Genomic DNA, 17,759 nt, shown 5'->3' with positions numbered 1-17,759 from the left:
CCTTCCCACTAAAATTATACTCAAGATACTCTACTTCAACAATCTTGTGGCATCTAATAGTGATTGATCAATAAATCATATAAACTAAAACGAAATATTAAGTCTCCATATTCTGACTTAGGTTACATTAGCATTGTCAAAAATATATCTTCATAATAATTTGGTTTGCATTACAAATAATAAGAAAATAGGCAACAAGTAAATAAATGGCATCAAGCCCAAAACCTCTACCAAATAATGATTTTTAATAAGGCTCAAAAAACATCAATAATTTGTAATTATTTGGTCTGAATAACATCCTCACGTGATGGCTGCATCATGTTGAGTATTTTGGAATAAATGAAAATAAAATAAATTGATACATAAATGATGATAAATACAATCATTACGATTGTTACATCAGCAAACAAACTGAAAAAGGAATTGGAGAACTTGTTATCCAAAAGGTATCTAAATGGTGAATCTATTATAAAGGTACCAAGTAATTAATTAAATTGATCGTCTTGTTGACGATTAATCGGAAAAAATAATCGCAATCTTCGATTTCATGGTTATCATGTTTTTACTTCTCCATTTAGCGTCATAGCAAGTCTTGTGACCCAAAGCAAATAAATACGTCACAAAAAAATGCTGTATTTTACCTTTGATAAAGCACACAACTTTCTGAACTGAATGAAGAGAAAAGCATTGTGGGAGGCAATTCAGCCAATGGCATATTGGAATTTTCATGATGCTGTGACGCAAACGTATGGAAAATAAAAATCGTAAAAAAAATATATGGTAAATGGTCTGCATTTACATAGCGCTTTTCAAGTCAATGAAGACCTCCCAAAGCGCTTTACAATGTGCTTCACACTTACCCATTCACACTCACACACCAATAGGGAGTCAGCCATGCAAGGCGCCTACCTGCTTATTCGGGGCATTAGGGATTCAGTGTCTTGCCCAAGGAGACTTCGACATATAACACGGAGAAGCCGGGAATCGAACCTGTGACCTCTTGATCCCAAGACGAGTGCTCTACTGTATACTTGACCAACACTAAACCTTCTGAACTGAATGATGAGCGAGGCCTTGTGGGAGGAAATTTAGCCAATAACATATCAGAATTTTCATGATGCCGTGACCCAAACCAATAGCAAGCCAGCATTTTATGATGTCAACCAAGTGATAAAAAAGTATCAGATAGACCAGACAGTTTAAGAAAGAAAACACTTAACTTACCATATGTTTGAATTTCATGCGTTTTTGGGAAGATACATTTTCACTGATGATGTAGTATAGTGGAGAATATACTATAGAGATGACAAAAAACTTATTTTTCCATACCTTAAATTGAAAGTGTCATAAGATGGGGACGCTGTATCCTGGGGTAGCCTTTTTCTTTATAAAATGTGTGCAGATTCTGCTACCTTTGAATAAATAATTACATGTCATTCACTTTGACTAAACAAAAATTCAGAAAACTAAACAACTCCTTAATGATCCTTTTTAACTCATTCAATGCCAGATGTTTCGCTCAAATAGAAAGTGCGGATGCCAGACAATTTTTGCCAGTTTTGCAAATTTTTGAAGGCCTATAGAAAATAGGCCTTCGAAAGGCAGAGGGCATATTAAAAGAAAGCTTGAACCCTCATCTTTAATTAGAAAATGCATGAACTTTGCAAAGACTTATTAGTGCCCATTTTTTCCAGTGACGTGATTGGTCATTAAGGGGCAGCCCTCACACTCTCAATCGCTGGATAAAGGAAGCAACATGAGGAAGTAGTGGCTCGTCAATGTTTAGACAAAGATCTGTTCAAAGCCATTCCTGCCATCTAGTGGGGATTTATCTTTCTCAGAGGCTCGATACTCACTAATCCGCAGTGACAAAGCTTTTAGAACAGTTTTTTAAGATAAAACAAAAACGTTTTGGCACTCAGGGACGATGCATCTGAAAACATATTTTTACGTTATGGCACTGACTCCGTTAACGACGCCAGTTGCAGTCTGTCGGATCATCTGACAGTGAGCCAATACCCTATTGTGGTGTCTTAAAGCACAAACATCAACAACAACCAGTTGCGTCGCAGCTGGCCAGCCGCGCTTGTGCGTCGGCGCCGCCTTTGTGCTCGTATCCGCGTGTGCCAATCCCGACCTGTTTTATCCGTCTATCAGGGATGCTACTTCAGATGTAATTTGTTTCAGCCGAGCTAATTGAAACCTCCATTCAGCCGGCCGCTGTGGATATTGTCTGCCCTGAAAAGGCGTCCGTCCTCCCTCTCGCCGCTATTGTTTGGGAATGTAATGAATTTTATGTCGCCGTCGCTCGGCCGGTAGAGAAATCCATTTTTCCGCTGCGGGCTCTTTTGTCGTACCTCCCCAACCTTATCCTTCAGTTCATCAATAGCCACTTTATGTGCCAATCTGTGGCGGGGAATGACATTATTAGGAGGCTAAACAGCACCTCTAATACAAGCCCCTCCCCCTTCCTCTTTCAGATCTGTACAAAAACGGACTTCAGAGGGACACCTTTCTACCTTTCATCGACACGCTGAAGGTAGAGACAAAGTCACATCCCGCTCTTGATGTATTCATTTATTCGCGCAAACACATGCACATGCTCGCCGCGCAACCTGTGTTGTACAAGTTGCTCTTTAGCGGTTTGATGCTTTCCCGGATGCCTCGCGCAGTGTCACAAAGCTGGGCTTTGATCAGGTCTGGGAAGAAAGTGGAGACGGGAGTGCCGGTAGAAGGAAAGGCGAGGAAAAAGAAGTGATTGGGAAGAAAAAAAACTAGCTTGTTTTGCTGCATGTTTGCACGTTTACTGCCGTTTCTTCCATATATGAGTTTTCTTACTCACTGCCGAGGCAATAAAACTTTTTGGTGTCCATACCCATTTAAGTTTTAGATCAGGGAATGGTGTCATAATAGTCTGTGGTTTGCAATAATCTGTGGTCTGTGCAGCACTTTGAGACTCCTTGTGATTAAGGGCTATACAAATAAACATGACTTGACTTGACTAGAGAAAAGATCGGGTCTAAAAACATCATGACCGACACGACCTGGCCTGAGCCTGTCAAATTAACTCGATTTGAGCGAACCAGCCTGTAGCAAATGCAAATTATTATATTTCATTTGTCAGGAGGAGTGAGGAAGAGGGCTTCCCTCTCGCTGACTTTTAAAAAAAATTATCCACCCGCCATTGTTCTTTATTTTTTAGTGGAAGATACATGCGATGGGTTCCTCCCTTGTCTGTAGAATGAATACACAACAAAAAAACGGAAGAAATGCAGTTAAAAACATTATATTAAAATTGGAAAATACTTTATTTGTATGTTTACAATGCTGTGCACAATGTTTTATGAAAAGTATATTTTCTTGGCGCAAGAAGATTTTTTTTTGTAATACTGTATATAGTATACATCTACATGTTTAGGACAGATACACATTTTATCGAGAAAAAATGTGGGCTTTTGATACGATTATTGAGTTTACCATTAATCAATCCTCTTCTTCTTGTTCAGTAAGTTGGCGCTGTCCCAAAAGTGTTTAAGAGGGACCACATCTCATTTTATTGTGATTCGGTGTGTTGTATTGCGTTATATTGCCCATAATAATGGGTCCTAGGGAAGTTAGTGATAAGGGTAAGGAAAAAGTGAAAATGGTGACAACAATGATTGAGTCGAGGAGGGAAATGATTGCAAAATACGAAAATGATGTACCGTAATAGTGTCTGCCATCGATGCACAGGTTATCGGTACTGTAAATAGTTTAAAATTGTTTTTTTTTTAACTTTATTACTGGTATATTATTCTTTATTATCTATATATTTATATCCAAGTCAAGTTACATTCATTTGTATAGCCCTTAATCACAAAACGTCTCAAAGTACTGCACAGGCCACAATTACAACATCCCCTGATCTTAAACCTGCAAGCGGCCAATGCAAAACTCAAAGATTTCAGCATGAGGAGAATAAGATGTTATCCGCGTCTAGGATGACCAGGCTGCAATAGATTTTACATTGGGTAACAATGCGCAAAACATAAACGTGTGGCATATTTTTTGTTCCATGCTTTATTAATATTTTGGGTACTCTCTTTTAGTATGTGGCTATTTTCAGAGAGTCATAGTTACTCCCGCCGTTTACCCGCGTTTGATTTAATTTCTTCACTTTGACCTTCAGAGCACTGGGGAGAAATCACATCGCGTCATCACACTCCAGAGGCCATCGCAAGGCTTTGTTTTAATTAAAGCCATTTTAGGGGGTCGTCTTACATCCGATGCAGGCTTATATACAGGTATATATCATACTTCTGTTTTAAACTAAATACCCTATATATAAGATAGTTTTACATTTTTTTTTCAATTAGAAAGTATTTTAACTTGTTTTATAATGAAGTAAGAACATATCAATTCAAAATTAGAGGCCAAATCGGTTAATCTGGCTGAGAGTTTTTAACTCTTTGTTCACTGGACCAGATAAATAAGCCTGACGAGCTATATTTGGGCCGCAGGCCTTAGTTTGCCCACCTCTGACACAGAATAGGAGGGTAAAGTAGGAGCTTGAATGTGAATAACTCAAAAAATAGGATCTAAAAAGACGAACTGGATTAAGTTCCCCCACTCTACCAACTGCAGTATCCCACATGCTCCCCATCCGGCCATCGAGCGTCACCCTTGCCCCCTTTAATCGAACCTCCCAGCGATCCTGAATGCCTCGTCCCCATCTTTCACATTGCCGTGTTTCCTTTTGTGAAGCCATCTGGTTTTTCCAGGCCTTTTTTCGGCGGGTCTGCGTCTTCCTTGGTAAAAGCCCGTTTTTTAAAGCGGGGTCACCCTGCTAACTAGCTGACCCTCAATGGATTGAATTAATACAGGCGGAGAGCACGGATACTGACCCGCCTCCTTCCATGCGAGTCATTCTTGCATGTGCGTGCCCGATTGTGTCTCAATAGACGGCGGGAGGGTGTTAAAAGTTTCGGGGGGCGGTGACATTTCCACCCTGTCACCTGGACCCAAGTGAAAGAAGGTTAATCCAAGAGCTTCTGTCCGCTTGGGTTGACGTCTTTATTTAACTATTGACTCCTGATTAGATGGAACCTCTTTCATTCTGGCACCTTTCTTTTTTCACTACATTCCTGACTACTTGACACTTTTAGTTTTGTCTGCAATCTCTGGAACTGAACATAGATGAAGTGATATAAAGCACTTAAGGTCAACTTCAACTTTATTAGTTCCTAATAAAACCAAGGTTAAATGTGGGGAGCATCGTTTGAGGTGTCCTTAATAAGTTTAAAATAGAAAATGTTGCTCTATTAAGTATGTTAACAATGGCCAACTGAGTTCAAAGAGCCTTTATAATTGTTTCCAAATGCTCCTATCTTCTTTTATTTTACGTTTAGCATAGCGGTTTTGGAACCCGACACACTAAGCAAAGGGTTGGAAAGTGACCTTGTGTTTTATGGTCAAAAAAAAAAAAAGAGTACTGTATATCCGAGTGCGTCTTAGAAATGCGCGTAATTGAAGAATGAGCCACAATAATGACTTCAAGCCAGGAAATGGCGGTAGAGAGGGTTTGAGTTTCATATTCCGGTCAGCACCTTTAACCTAATGTGTACCTTGCCAAACTTTAATGCTGTGTTGTATTTTTTTCTCTTATTTATAGGTAGAGTACATTGTTTGAGGTGTCCTTAAAAAGTTTAAAGTCAATATTTTCTTTATGTGTTAACAATGCCCAACTAAATTCCAAGAGCTCTTATGCTTTATTTTCCACTGCACCAATCTGCTTTTATCTTATTTATTTATATTTGATTTTTTGCATTTTAGAACAAATAGACAGGCTGAGACATGTAAAGACAAAGAAAAAAAGATAAAACAGCTGCTCCATACTACTGTGCTCATATGAAATGCCATATAGGCTTCAATAGATCCTCTATGAGTGGAAGATGGGGTATACATTCATTTGTTCAACCCACCTTAGCTTTGTCCAGGTAGGTGAGAAATGGCTCCCAGATTGTCTAAAATTTCCTGGCTGAGCCGGTCCTCAGAAATCTCAGTCTTTCCATCTGAATGACCAACAGCATGTCAGCCACCCACCTCTGAAATGAAGGAGAAATGAGTGACTTCCACTCTGCCAGAATCAATCTTTTGGCAACAGTCACTCCCAGCATCAGTGAGTTCTGTGTAGCTAAAGGAAGTCCTTCTGTTGACTGTGATCAGCCCAAAATGGCTAGATGTGCTTCTGGTTGTAGGGGTTTGTCATAGGCCTTGGCATACCAGTCAAATATTTTGGACCCGAATCCAGTCAGAAAGGGGCAGGACCAAAAAGCATAGGATAGCGTACTTTCAGACATTTTGCATTGGTCACACAGTGGAGAAACCGAAGGATAGAAACTGTAGCCTGGACTTAGAATAATGTAGACCAGGGGTGTCAAACTCATTTTTCTTCGGGGGCCTGTTAATAATTGTCAATTTTATAGCGCTCTTACTTGTGGTATTACGTAAGACATTTTCCATTTTGTGACGTCATTACGCGCGCACCATATTTTGTTTTGCTTTTGTAGATTGGCATGTTGTATCGAATGGAGTCGTGTTCTTGTTTGCTTGCTGTTGAGAATAAATATGCTCAAAGGCTGAAGCACAATGTCCTGCTTGTCTTCTCACGCGTAAGGAAACTGCACACTCTGACATATCCTTAACAGGGCCACACGATAGAACAAACATTCTTACGGGGGCCAGACTAGGAGATTAGAGAGAAAGAAAAAGAGAGAGAAAGAAATAAGAGAAAGACCAGGAGAGAAAAAGAGAGAGGTTGGGACAAAGAAAGGAAGAAAGAGAGAGAAGAGAGAACAGAGACAGTGAGAGAGAGAGAGAGAGAGAGAGAGAAATCCAAAGAGAAATTGAAAAGAGGAGGGGAAGAGAGAAGATAGAGAGAAGTGGAAAGCAAGAGGGATAAAAGAGAGAAAAAATGAAAGAAGGAAGAGAGCGCAAAACAAGGTAAAAAGACACACAGAGAGAAAGAGACAAAGAGGAACAAAGAAAGAGAAAAAGAGAGACAGAGAGAACCCCCGTCGACAAAGAGCAGTACGTCGTAGATTCTTGCCTTCACATCTTGAGTAAATGCATTCAGGCGACCAGTCCAGGCCGACAATGCGACCTGATACTCTCTTTCTCTCATTTCATTTGCTACCTGCACTGTGAATTTCACTTCCGGTGCAGGGGTTGGCTTCTGCGGGGCAGAGCGAATGTGGCTGAACCAGTCTGTAAAGGCTTCATGGGCTTCCAGGTAAGCTCTGATGCACAGATGCTCTCTGACGGCATTCTGATCCTCAGCAGGCAAGTCTCTGTACGCCAACCAATCGCAGCAAATTTCTTTCAGGAACCCCGCAGGAACTTTGGAAAAGACCGCCTTGACTGCCTCGTGTTTCTCCAGAGCAAGAAATCTCCTCATGATGGCATTTGACTGCTTTAAGGCTTCAGTTCGATGGGCTGAGTCAAACAGAAGCCAGTCGATGACATCTATCTTCTTTTGGTCATCCTGTGTGGTTCCGGTCTCCAAAGTCTGACTGTGAGGTGTGAACTCTATGTCATCCCTTTCTCTGATCGTCTCTACCACCAGTTTGGTCACAGCAGCTCGACAGACGGGTCGGTGCAGCGTCTGCCGTCATTCGGACCCTGTACCGGTCTGTCGTGGTGAAGAGGGAGCTGAGCCGAAAGGCAAAGCTCTCGATCTACCAGTCGATCTACGTTCCTACCCTCACCTATGGTCATGAACTTTGGGTCATGACCGAAAGAACTCGATCCCGGATACAAGCGGCCGAAATGAGTTTCTTTCGCAGGGTGGCTGGGTTCTCCCTTAGAGATAGGGTGAGAAGCTCAGTCATCCGGGAGGGACTCGGAGTAGAGCCACTGCTCCTCCGCGTTGAGAGGAGCCAGTTGAGGTGGCTCGGGCATCTAATAAGGATGCCTCCTGGACGCCTCCCTCGGGAGGTGTTCCGGGCATGTCCCACCGGCAGGAGGCCCCGGGGGCGGCCCAGGACACGTTGGAGAGACTATGTCTCTCGGCTGGCTTGGGAACGCCTCGGGGTCCCGTCGGATGAGCTGGAGGAAGTGGCTGGGGATAGGGACGTCTGGGCTTCCCTTTTAACGCTGCTGCCCCCGCGACCCGACCTCGGATAAGCGGAAGACAATGGATGGATGGATGGATGGAGAGTTAAAGAGAGAGGGATAGAGAGTGAGAGAAAAGGCAGGGAGAGAGTGAGAGGTACATCTACAGCGTCTTTGTGAAAGACTTTGACATCTTTCTTGAGGGTGTGCACACTTGTACAAATCTGATTTACAGTCATAATGTTACAGGAGAACATTTGCAGTGAAAAAAGATTAGAAATTTACACATTGGCACTTTAGTGGTTGTTTAAATTTGAACTCAAAATATTTTAGTTCAACTCCAAATCATTTCGTCCCAAAAATCCAATTATTAAATCTCTCCAGTTTCTTTGTAGCCGAGGCAAAGCTCACAGTTGTGTGTAATCCAGGGTTTATGGCCTTTTTTTTTTCATTTTCTTAATGCACCCTGCTAATAATGTAACTAAGACGGACCTGGATCCCCAATCGTCCTCCCTCTCCACTCTACTTTTCATCGCCCATCCTCACTCTAACCTTTTATCCAGCTCTTTATTCTGTCGCTATCCTGCCGCTGTTACTCCCCCAAGGTCAGACCTCTGTATTTTTATTTTTATTTTTAATTTTTTTTACAGCACACAATGCTTCATTTGTCTGTTTGGGGTTGTGGGTGTAGAGGGGGACATGACAACAACCCTGAAGCTACTTTAAAGTATCTTTCTGGCTTATGTTGTTTTTAACCTTTTTTTTTTTATTCTTTTCTTAACCGTGCCCTGCTTGAACTTCAAATTGAGAAATAATAGAAAAGAAGGAGAAAAAGTAGAAGGTTACGCTCCCTCCGGCAGAGACCTTGTATAGAAGGAGCGCCGTTGAAGAGGCCGGTTCAAATCAAATAATCGTTGATATTTTGGATGACTGACATTGTCTCTTTTTTTTGGGTATCAGGGTCTGGAACGAGTGGCGCATAATGGAGGGAGATGAATCAATCGTCCTCCTCTTGGAGTGTGAGGACAGTCATGTGCTTATACTTAATTGATTCAGTTACCTTGGTTGGAGTCTTTTTTTTCTTCTTTTCCTCGGCGCACTTCTGTTTTATGTTTGAAGCGAGCGCGTGTGTACTCATGAAGCAGGTCGTCAGCTTCCAATGGCAAAGTTTAATTAAAATATATTTTGCTTTTTTCTATACAGCAATTATTATTTTTTTTTACGTATTTAGGTAATGATGCTCTTCTTTTCACCATTTAACTCTTTGACCTGTGAAGCACTTTCATATTCAACATGTTTTGATGAGAATTAAATGGGAAATTGTAGGGGAAACACTCGAAAAACTATTGGGTTGAAAATTTAAAAAATTTGGGGTCAATAATGGACAACATAATACGCCCTGTTTTGTTTTGCAGAAAGAACCAGGTTAGGTTTATGGTTTAGTAGACACTCAAAATAAAGAGAGAAGACTTACGTTGGTTTTTAACTCGCAAGGAGAACAGAGGAAAGCCCAAACCTCAGATAAGAAATTCCAATCTGTTGTAAAAGCCCTCCCATGAACCCTTTCTTTTTCTGTATTCAATTTTGTAGGTTACAAAAGCAGATCCGCCCTGAAGGGTGTGGTATCAAAGAACAGCAACAAGATTATCCGATAGTGACCGTAAAGTAAACAGTGCATAATAGTCAAAACCATGAGACAGTGGGGTATTGTAGGCAAAATAAGGAACTGGCATCCTATTCAATTTCCTTTGCTGGTGTCCAATATTAAATTATGAAGGCACCATTTCATCCAATTGGTTTTGAAACACACAATTATACAAATAAATTTACTGTATTCATTTACAAATAAAAACTTTATTATGAGTAATAGCAAAGTAATACATCTCCTTGATCATTTGCATTTAAAAACTCAATGCAATAGGGCCACTTCAGAAGTGTTATATTACATTAAATTGAAGTCAAGTTATGTTTATTTGATTAGCCCTTTATCACAAGGAGTCTCAAAGGGCTGTCAGACCACAGATTATTGCAAACGGTAGACTATTATTTCACCATCGCCTGGTCTAAAACATACATGAGGGCAAGGAAAAACTCAAAACCTCAACATGAGGTAAATGAAGAAGCCTTGAGAAGGGATCGCACATGAGGTAATCCCCCTTCCAGGGTGACCAGGCTGCAACGGATGTTGCAATAACAAATACTACACATATATTGTCAACGTGAAATATAGGTCATTCATAAGCTATGTGTTTTAAGCCTATATTTTAACAGTTCCACTGAGGTTGCAGGAGCAAGTTCATGCATGATTTTGTGTAGACAGAACCCAAAATCACATATGTTGATAAATAAACGTGATATAAAAAAGCATTTAGAAAAAAAAATTTAGCCGGCTATTTAAATGTTGTCCATAAGCTCAAACATTTTTCAGTGTAAATTTTACCTCTGAAAAGTGATGGGTCCCGGGGACTCGCATGCTCAAAAATCTATGGGTCCCAACAGAGATCTATGGGTCCCCAAAATTTAGTGTTATCGAGGTTGAAATTGTAAATCGGCGACAAATATATAATATAAATCTATATATTCATTCAGTTTTAAACATCACAGTTTATTGGTAATACAAATCAGTTATCACTTCAAGATTTTTCACTTCACAACAATATCGTACATTATACAAAATAATATTGCTGAAATAATGATATTAATCTATATTCTTTTGTTTGTTTTCTTTCATCGAATCGTTGGCTTCAACACAATAGTTTTCCTTGCCTCCGCTATCTTCCGAAGAATTTATCTGCCGTTTTTTCCTGTAGTTTAACATGTTATATTGTACATGTGTTTCCTTATATCATATGTTGTTAATGAACATTTTGTTGTGAGACACTGAGTTGCCCAACATGAATGAGGTTTATTATAAAAAAAAGTTCAAAATGAAGTTGCTTGGACGTTCACTGTAGAAGGAAAAAATACATGCAAATATAATTAAGTAGAATAATACATTTTCTTATTCAAATTATTAATTCATTTTCTTATTATTGTTAGTAATGTTCTGATTAAAGGGATAACCACAAACCTGTCTTTTTTCATTTTCTCCTTTTATACTTCCTTTTTTTCTTAACTTATTTATACAACATCATAATTCATAATATAATGCATCAAAGCAAGTGAGCCGTTTGAGAGCCGGCTCTCTTTAATGAGTTGAGCCGAAAAAGCCGGTTCTCTAAAAAGAGACTGACTTCCACCACAACAATGACGTAATCTTGTTTTCCGAGATCGGCGTGCAGACGAAAACTCAAACCGCGAGACCAAAACAACAATGGCGTATCTGCCTGACGAAAAGTTGAGTGCGGTAAATCTTTGTTAAAAAAAAAGTATCGGGTAATAATGACAATTTTGTGTCAAAAAAGTTGCGTCCCGGGGACGTATGTTGATTTGACACAATGCGTCCCCAGCAAAAATGATGCGTCTAGGATGCAGGGACGCGGGCAAACAAGAACACTGATTTTTGTATAAAATTATAGTTTTTATGGAGGTATACAGGGACTCAGACTAAGAAATCCAGGTGAGTGCACTTGTATTGCCTTAAACAAGGACTTACATTTTAAATCAAATAACATCCGAATGAGTGTTTGCACAAATGCCTCTGTTTGATAGATGGTAGTTAGCATGTACAGCTACAATGGGTGAAGTGGCATGTGGCTTGAGCGACATCCCGTGGTCATGTTAAAAACTGCAGGTCATTGTTAGAAACAGCTTGTTTTTCTTCTTATGCTTCTCTCTGTATCATTTTGCTGGCCGGATTAAATCAGCCGGCGGGCCCCTGACCAAAATAGGTAGAACAAGTATTTATTGCATGATTGTTCCTGAAAAATGAACATTACCTTTTCTTCAGTTGCGTTTTTTTTTTCATCCAGGCTCAGAAATTCATTCTGTGCATCTCTGCCCCCTACTGGCCAGGTGGGCATGACCCTCTTTGTTTTTTTTCATTTTCCTTTCTTTTGTTTTTTATTGGTTTGCTTTTGGGCCCTGGCCGCTGCGCCAAAGCCGTTTGAGGCTGGGGGGTCCCGTCGGGGTCTCGATCCCGAAAGGTGGGGCCCCGGTGCACCTCAAAAGATGTTTCCCCCCGAGAGGCTGGAGGAGGTTGTGAGAACGACCCCGACGAACAAACCGCAACCGGCCCGAGGCGCTCACTTTTTTAAGGGAGCGGATCATTAGGTGTAATTAGGGTGTTCGCATTGTCGCGCTGTTCCCCCCCCATCGCCCCTCAGCGTAAGAATGAATAAAATCACTAGATACCACCCCCTTTTCCACTCACTCTCACACACCGCAATAGTTAGTGAAAACACTTTGATGTCACAAGAGTCGTCCAGGACTTGCCAGCATAAAGGCAGTGTTTTAAGCTTTTTCTCTCTCGACCCCTTCCATCCCGGCCTCCACCTCTGTTTTAGCCGTGCCTGCACACAAGGCTGCAAGACGCACATGCTTGAATGAGCGACAACCGACCCCCCTCTCTCGCCAGAAAACCAAGACCACCTCATCCGCCCTCCCTCTCTTTTTCAGCCTTCCCACCCCACTTTTCTTTGAGGCCCGGTCAATACTCTCTGGGCTAAACAACTCTTAAAAAAAAAAGAAGAAAAAAAAAGCATCAAATGTTTTCTGCTGCCGGGTAATGAGGGAGTGGAGCTCATCGGGGCCCAATAGTCAGCTATCCTTGGCTTTTGTGGCCCGCTCAATGGCACAGCGCTCTTTCAAAGACTCTAAAGCAACTTTTGGAGGAGTGAAAGATGGAGAAAAGATATAGAGGGAGTAGGCACGAAAATAGAAAACCACTCGAAGTAAGAAATAAAGCCTCCCCCTCATATCCCTCATATATATATATATATATATATATATATATATATGAATATATATATATATATATGAATATTTTGGAATGTTATGCAATTTTAAAGGATTTCTTTAAGGGAATTTTATGTGCAAGTTTGTTTTGGGCTGTCCAAGAATTAAGAATTTGCCTGATAAAAAAGGATTATCCGACATCCCGAGTCGGTTCAACTATTTCACCAGTCTTTTATTTTAAGGGAATTTTGGGGGGGGGGTTTTGGTTCTCATATACTCGTCTGACAAAAATGACTCGTTTGAGGTTTTGAGTTTTTCCTTGCCCGCATGTTCGTTTAAGATCAGGCAATTATGTAATTGTAATCCTGTGCATTCCTCTGAGACATTTTGTGATTAAGGGCGTCACAAATAAATGTGACTTGACTGACTATACTTTTATTATGAAACTTTCCAGGAGAGTTTCTTGTCCGATGTCAGTGGCAAAATCAGTTTTTTGTGGGAGGTTTCAACACAACTCTAACAGTGAATGCCAACAAGTGAGCTGTGATAAAATGCAACTTCTTTTATGTTCTAATTTTTTGATTCCCTGCTAACTTCTCGGTGCTCAGATCACCAGGAGCTCGCCGAAGACGTGTGGGCGGGCGAAACTCTCGAAGGACGTGATAAAACCCTCGAGACGGATAATCAAGTAATGACCGGTGAGGCTCAGGCCTCATCAGATTATAAATAACCTACATCATCACCGCTGATTGTCTTCCCGGGCCCTCGTCCTTCCCTCGCTTTTATTTAGGAGGCCGGAAGACAAAAGCGCCGGCTTTAATAACGACGCTGACGTCTTCCTACCTTTTCCCCCTCCTCGTTTGCCGAGCACCGTTTAACCATCGGCGAGGTCACAGCAGGTTGATGAAGCAGCGCGTCCCCCTTTTGTGCTGGAGTGTCAGGTTGTTATTAAGTCTGCTTATGCCAATTGCTGATTAAAAGAAAAAGTTGACGGCGGGGAAAGAATGGAGTATTTCCGTTCTCTTGCATTATGATGATTGCTAATTATCTGGCGGCTGGAGGAGGCCGGCGACAGAAAATCTGCTGATTTCATAACAGGTCCCTTGAATGATGGACGGCGCGGCATAATTCTTGTCTTTTCTCGGCAGAGAATGGCTGAGATGATGATTACGGTTTGCGGCGTCCTCCCTGACATGAATCCTGTTGACACTGTATGGCGTGCAAGGAAAGTTTGAACTGCGTATTACCAGGTTCAGCACTTTGAAAGGCGGCGGCGGGAACACATCAGACGAGTTCTGTTCTGTTGTTGTTGCTGCTGCAGAATCTATTTTGTGGTTGCTCTTTGTCCATTGTGTTGTGTTGCGGAAGACGACACTTTTTCTTTTTTTTGTGATGGAAAAGGTCTAGTTGGGAAATTGAGGAAAATATATTGTAACATTTTATTAAAGTCTGCAAGTGAAATGTTATTTTTAGTGCAGTGGACCCACCTTTAGTGTGAAGATATGTTCCAAATACTCCTTTTTAAATAAATATTATACAATTAAACACAGAAGAGCTAGCAGAGTTCACTTTATTCAGGCCTATTAACTCTTATGCCATTCTGTCCATCAAAGCTTGATTAACACTTGTGTGCCCACGATCCATTATCCTTGCATGCATACTGATGCAAATGGCGACGATCAGAGCGCATTTCTCATCAGGCTTGACAAATTTTAGGGCGTTCCATTCACCAGAAGGAGAACTGCACTAATGCATCTGTGATCCACTACCCCAATTGCATATTTTTTGCCCTTATTGTATTTCCGCCTAAAATGAATTGTACTCTTGTGGCCACGATCCATTATTCCCACACCCGTGTGGCTGCAAGCAGGGGCAGACAGAAAGCACTTTTGTCAGGAGGCTTGCTGTTCTGGCCCGCTTAAAATGAAATGCAAGGTTGATGTTTTTATTTTTTGGGCTGTTGAAGCATGCCAATATGGCCTGCATAAAATGCGATCCATTATCCCCTAGTGGACTATTGCTGAGAGCAGGGGCCAAGAGAGCAAATTTGTGTCGTGCGTGGCAGCTCTTTTTTTTAGTTGTTTACACCTAAATTTAACAGCACCGATGCGGCCACAACACTTTATCCCCTGTTGGCTATTGCTGTGAGCAGGAGCTGGCAGAATTGGGGCCGGTAACCTCATGATCTTTCACATATCATCGGGATGACAGTATTTTACTTGTGTTTGTTTTTTTCTCATGTTAATGCTTTGATTCTAAAAACTAAAACATTGTATGCTAGTTTGTAAAATTATGATGAAATACAAGGTGTTGTGTCTTTTACTTTTCATATGCGTAGGAGTATTGCCACCCAATATGCCTGGACTCCGGTGTTGACTACAGAAGGCTATGCAAGACTGGAGCCAGGAAATTCTACTTCTTGTAAGGCTCAAGCGCACGTCATTTCTTTTCTCAATGACTGTTAGCCGTCTCCAGTCATAAGAGGTGTACACTTGTGCAACCACATTGAAACAATTTTCAATAAATTACACCAGAAGTGCAAACCAATTTGAAAGGATTTCATTTGGCCTCATTTGAACACGGCACATATTGAAAACATTGGTGTGCAGATTTAATATGCAGGTTATTATCAAGTAGAAGGTGACAAAAAACGGGGATGATGAAGTCTCTATCATCCCGAGTGTGCAAAGCGGAGTCAATAGAATGTGACAAAATGGCTGAGCATTAAAAGCTAATTTTCTCTGTTATGAACACACACGCACTCAAGCGCTCTCTTCTTTTCACTATATGTAAATGGAGTGCATCACTCACCGTTTATTCATGCGAGCACCTCATTTGGATGTGCATTCACTGGCTGATGCTTGTTTAGTGTCGGACATCCATTGTTTTTCTTCTCCCAGCGGAGTAAAAAGCTAAGTAGCCTCCTGTTGCACTGTGCTCCTCACTGCTTACGTTTGATGTTGCTACTTCACCGTTATAATTTCATACTGTAATCCCTTTTTTATCGCGGTTAATTGGGACTACAACTTATTGGGGTATGCAAAAATGTAGGTTTTTTTTTATGATAATTTGCTCATTCAAGTTCATTTCTCAAATATTTTTGCCAAATATTTCCAGATTTTCTTTTTCTAATATATTTTTTCATGTTTATGATAAAAAAATGGAAAATTATTAAAACTGAAACAAGTAAAAAAATGCACTCTGCCAGCTCCTGCTTGCAGCAATAGCTGACTGGGGGTAATGGATCGCAGCCACACAGGTGCTTTTCATGTTAGGCTGAAAGACGAAGAATTTGCCCCCTTCGTCCCCACTGTGAGCAATAGTTGACTGGGGATAATGGATTGCGGCCTAAACTGAAAGAAAATGCGCTCTGCCAGCCGCTGCTTTCCACAATAGTCAACCTGGAATAATGAATTGCGGCCACAACCATGCCTTTCATTGTAGGCGGGCCAGAATGGCATGCCTCCTGACATAAATGCCTTCTGTCTCTACCTGCTCGCAGCAATCTGTGACCAGGGATAATGGATTGTAGCCACACCAGTGCACTTCATTTTGGGCGACAAAAAATAAGCCACCAGGCCCGGTAAAAGAGCAATATGCAATCTGGGATAATGAATTGCAGTCGCAGTTCCATTTTGGGTGGACTGAATGTAATAAATAGGTGGCAGGCCCAACAAAAATGCGCTCAGCCAGTCCTCGCTTACAGCAATAGTCAACCGGGAAAAATGGACCGCTGCCGCACATGGGCAGTTAATTTTAAGCATATAAACAGGAAAAAATTAGCCGCCGTGCCTGACAAAAGTGCATTTTGCCATGCCTGCTTGCAGCAATATGCCATAGAGGATAATAGATCATGGTATCAAAAGTATAGTTCACTTTTTGGTGGACAGAATGGCAAAAAAGAACCGCCAAGCCTGACAAAAATGCACTCTGCAGACTCCCCTCGCAGTAATTTGTGATCAGGGATAACGGATCATAGCTGCAAGAGTCACAAATCCAGACAGAATTGCACTCTCCTTGTCCTCGCTTGCAACAATATGTGATCGAGGATAAAGGATCGCGGAATTTTTTATCCATTTGCTCTTTACAGCCTCCTATTGTGTTTTTATGTGTGCACAGGACCGGCGAGCCGGGCACTGACGCCCAGTTGGATGCCTTGTTCGACCAGATGGCGTCCACTCAAAATAGCTGTGAGTTATTCTATGTATTGGGGTAAAGTAAAATTTTTAACACTTGAGAGCTCTTAACGTGATACTAATTCACTTTCTTGTACAGTAGATCCCCAGGATACAGCAAACCCGCTCAGAAACGTTTTCACTTTACAATGTGGAATAAGTTTAAAGTCGTATCCCGGTGGTCTACTGTAGTAAATAACTTGTATTTGTCTATGTGAAGAGCCACCATTAGTCCATCCGGCCTTCAGGAAAAAAACTCAAAAATGAGACCGCTGACACGGCGAGATGTGTTTCCATAGTGACCGGACCTAAAGTTCTTACCGTACTGGGCAGGGACGTGACATTGCACAAGACCTGCGGCGCCATCGCCGACTGCACGTTCCACGAGCTGTGTGGCAGAGTGAGTACTGTTAATGGCTTTCAAAGTATGCACTATGCACATACATGTGTTTCTGTTTGTTTTATATTTGGAATGAACAATCGGTATAGTCCTTGTTTCTTGTAGTGTAGCCCTTTATTCAACTGCATCTATTACATGTAACATGGAAGGATGGCGTGATAGATAGAAAGATAGCTGGAGCAAAGGGTGGAGAGAAGATATTGAGAAGGGGATGTGTGGTGTGATGTATGAATGGATAGAAGCATTCATTCACTGCC

The 17,759-nt window shown here is 41.3% G+C and overlaps 1 protein-coding gene across 3 annotated transcripts in view; it reads left to right on the top strand.

Moving 5' to 3' along the window:
- Window positions 1–17,759, top strand: part of afg1lb (AFG1 like ATPase b) — a 38,033-nt gene that overhangs the window by 16,296 nt on the left and 3,978 nt on the right. For all 3 annotated transcript variants that reach the window (XM_088324714.1, XM_088324712.1, XM_088324713.1), the window contains exons 7-10: window positions 2,481–2,539; window positions 15,266–15,348; window positions 17,047–17,117; window positions 17,402–17,502. In XM_088324714.1, the coding sequence (XP_088180840.1) occupies window positions 2,481–2,539; window positions 15,266–15,348; window positions 17,047–17,117; window positions 17,402–17,502 (314 nt within the window). The remainder of the gene's footprint in view (window positions 1–2,480; window positions 2,540–15,265; window positions 15,349–17,046; window positions 17,118–17,401; window positions 17,503–17,759) is intronic.

This window comes from Urocampus carinirostris, chromosome 20 (genome assembly GCF_059441175.1).
Source record: "Urocampus carinirostris isolate Australia breed hairy pipefish chromosome 20, RoL_Ucar_1.0, whole genome shotgun sequence".
In the NCBI taxonomy this organism is placed as follows: domain Eukaryota; kingdom Metazoa; phylum Chordata; class Actinopteri; order Syngnathiformes; family Syngnathidae; genus Urocampus; species Urocampus carinirostris.
This window is presented reverse-complemented; position numbering and strand designations above follow the sequence as displayed.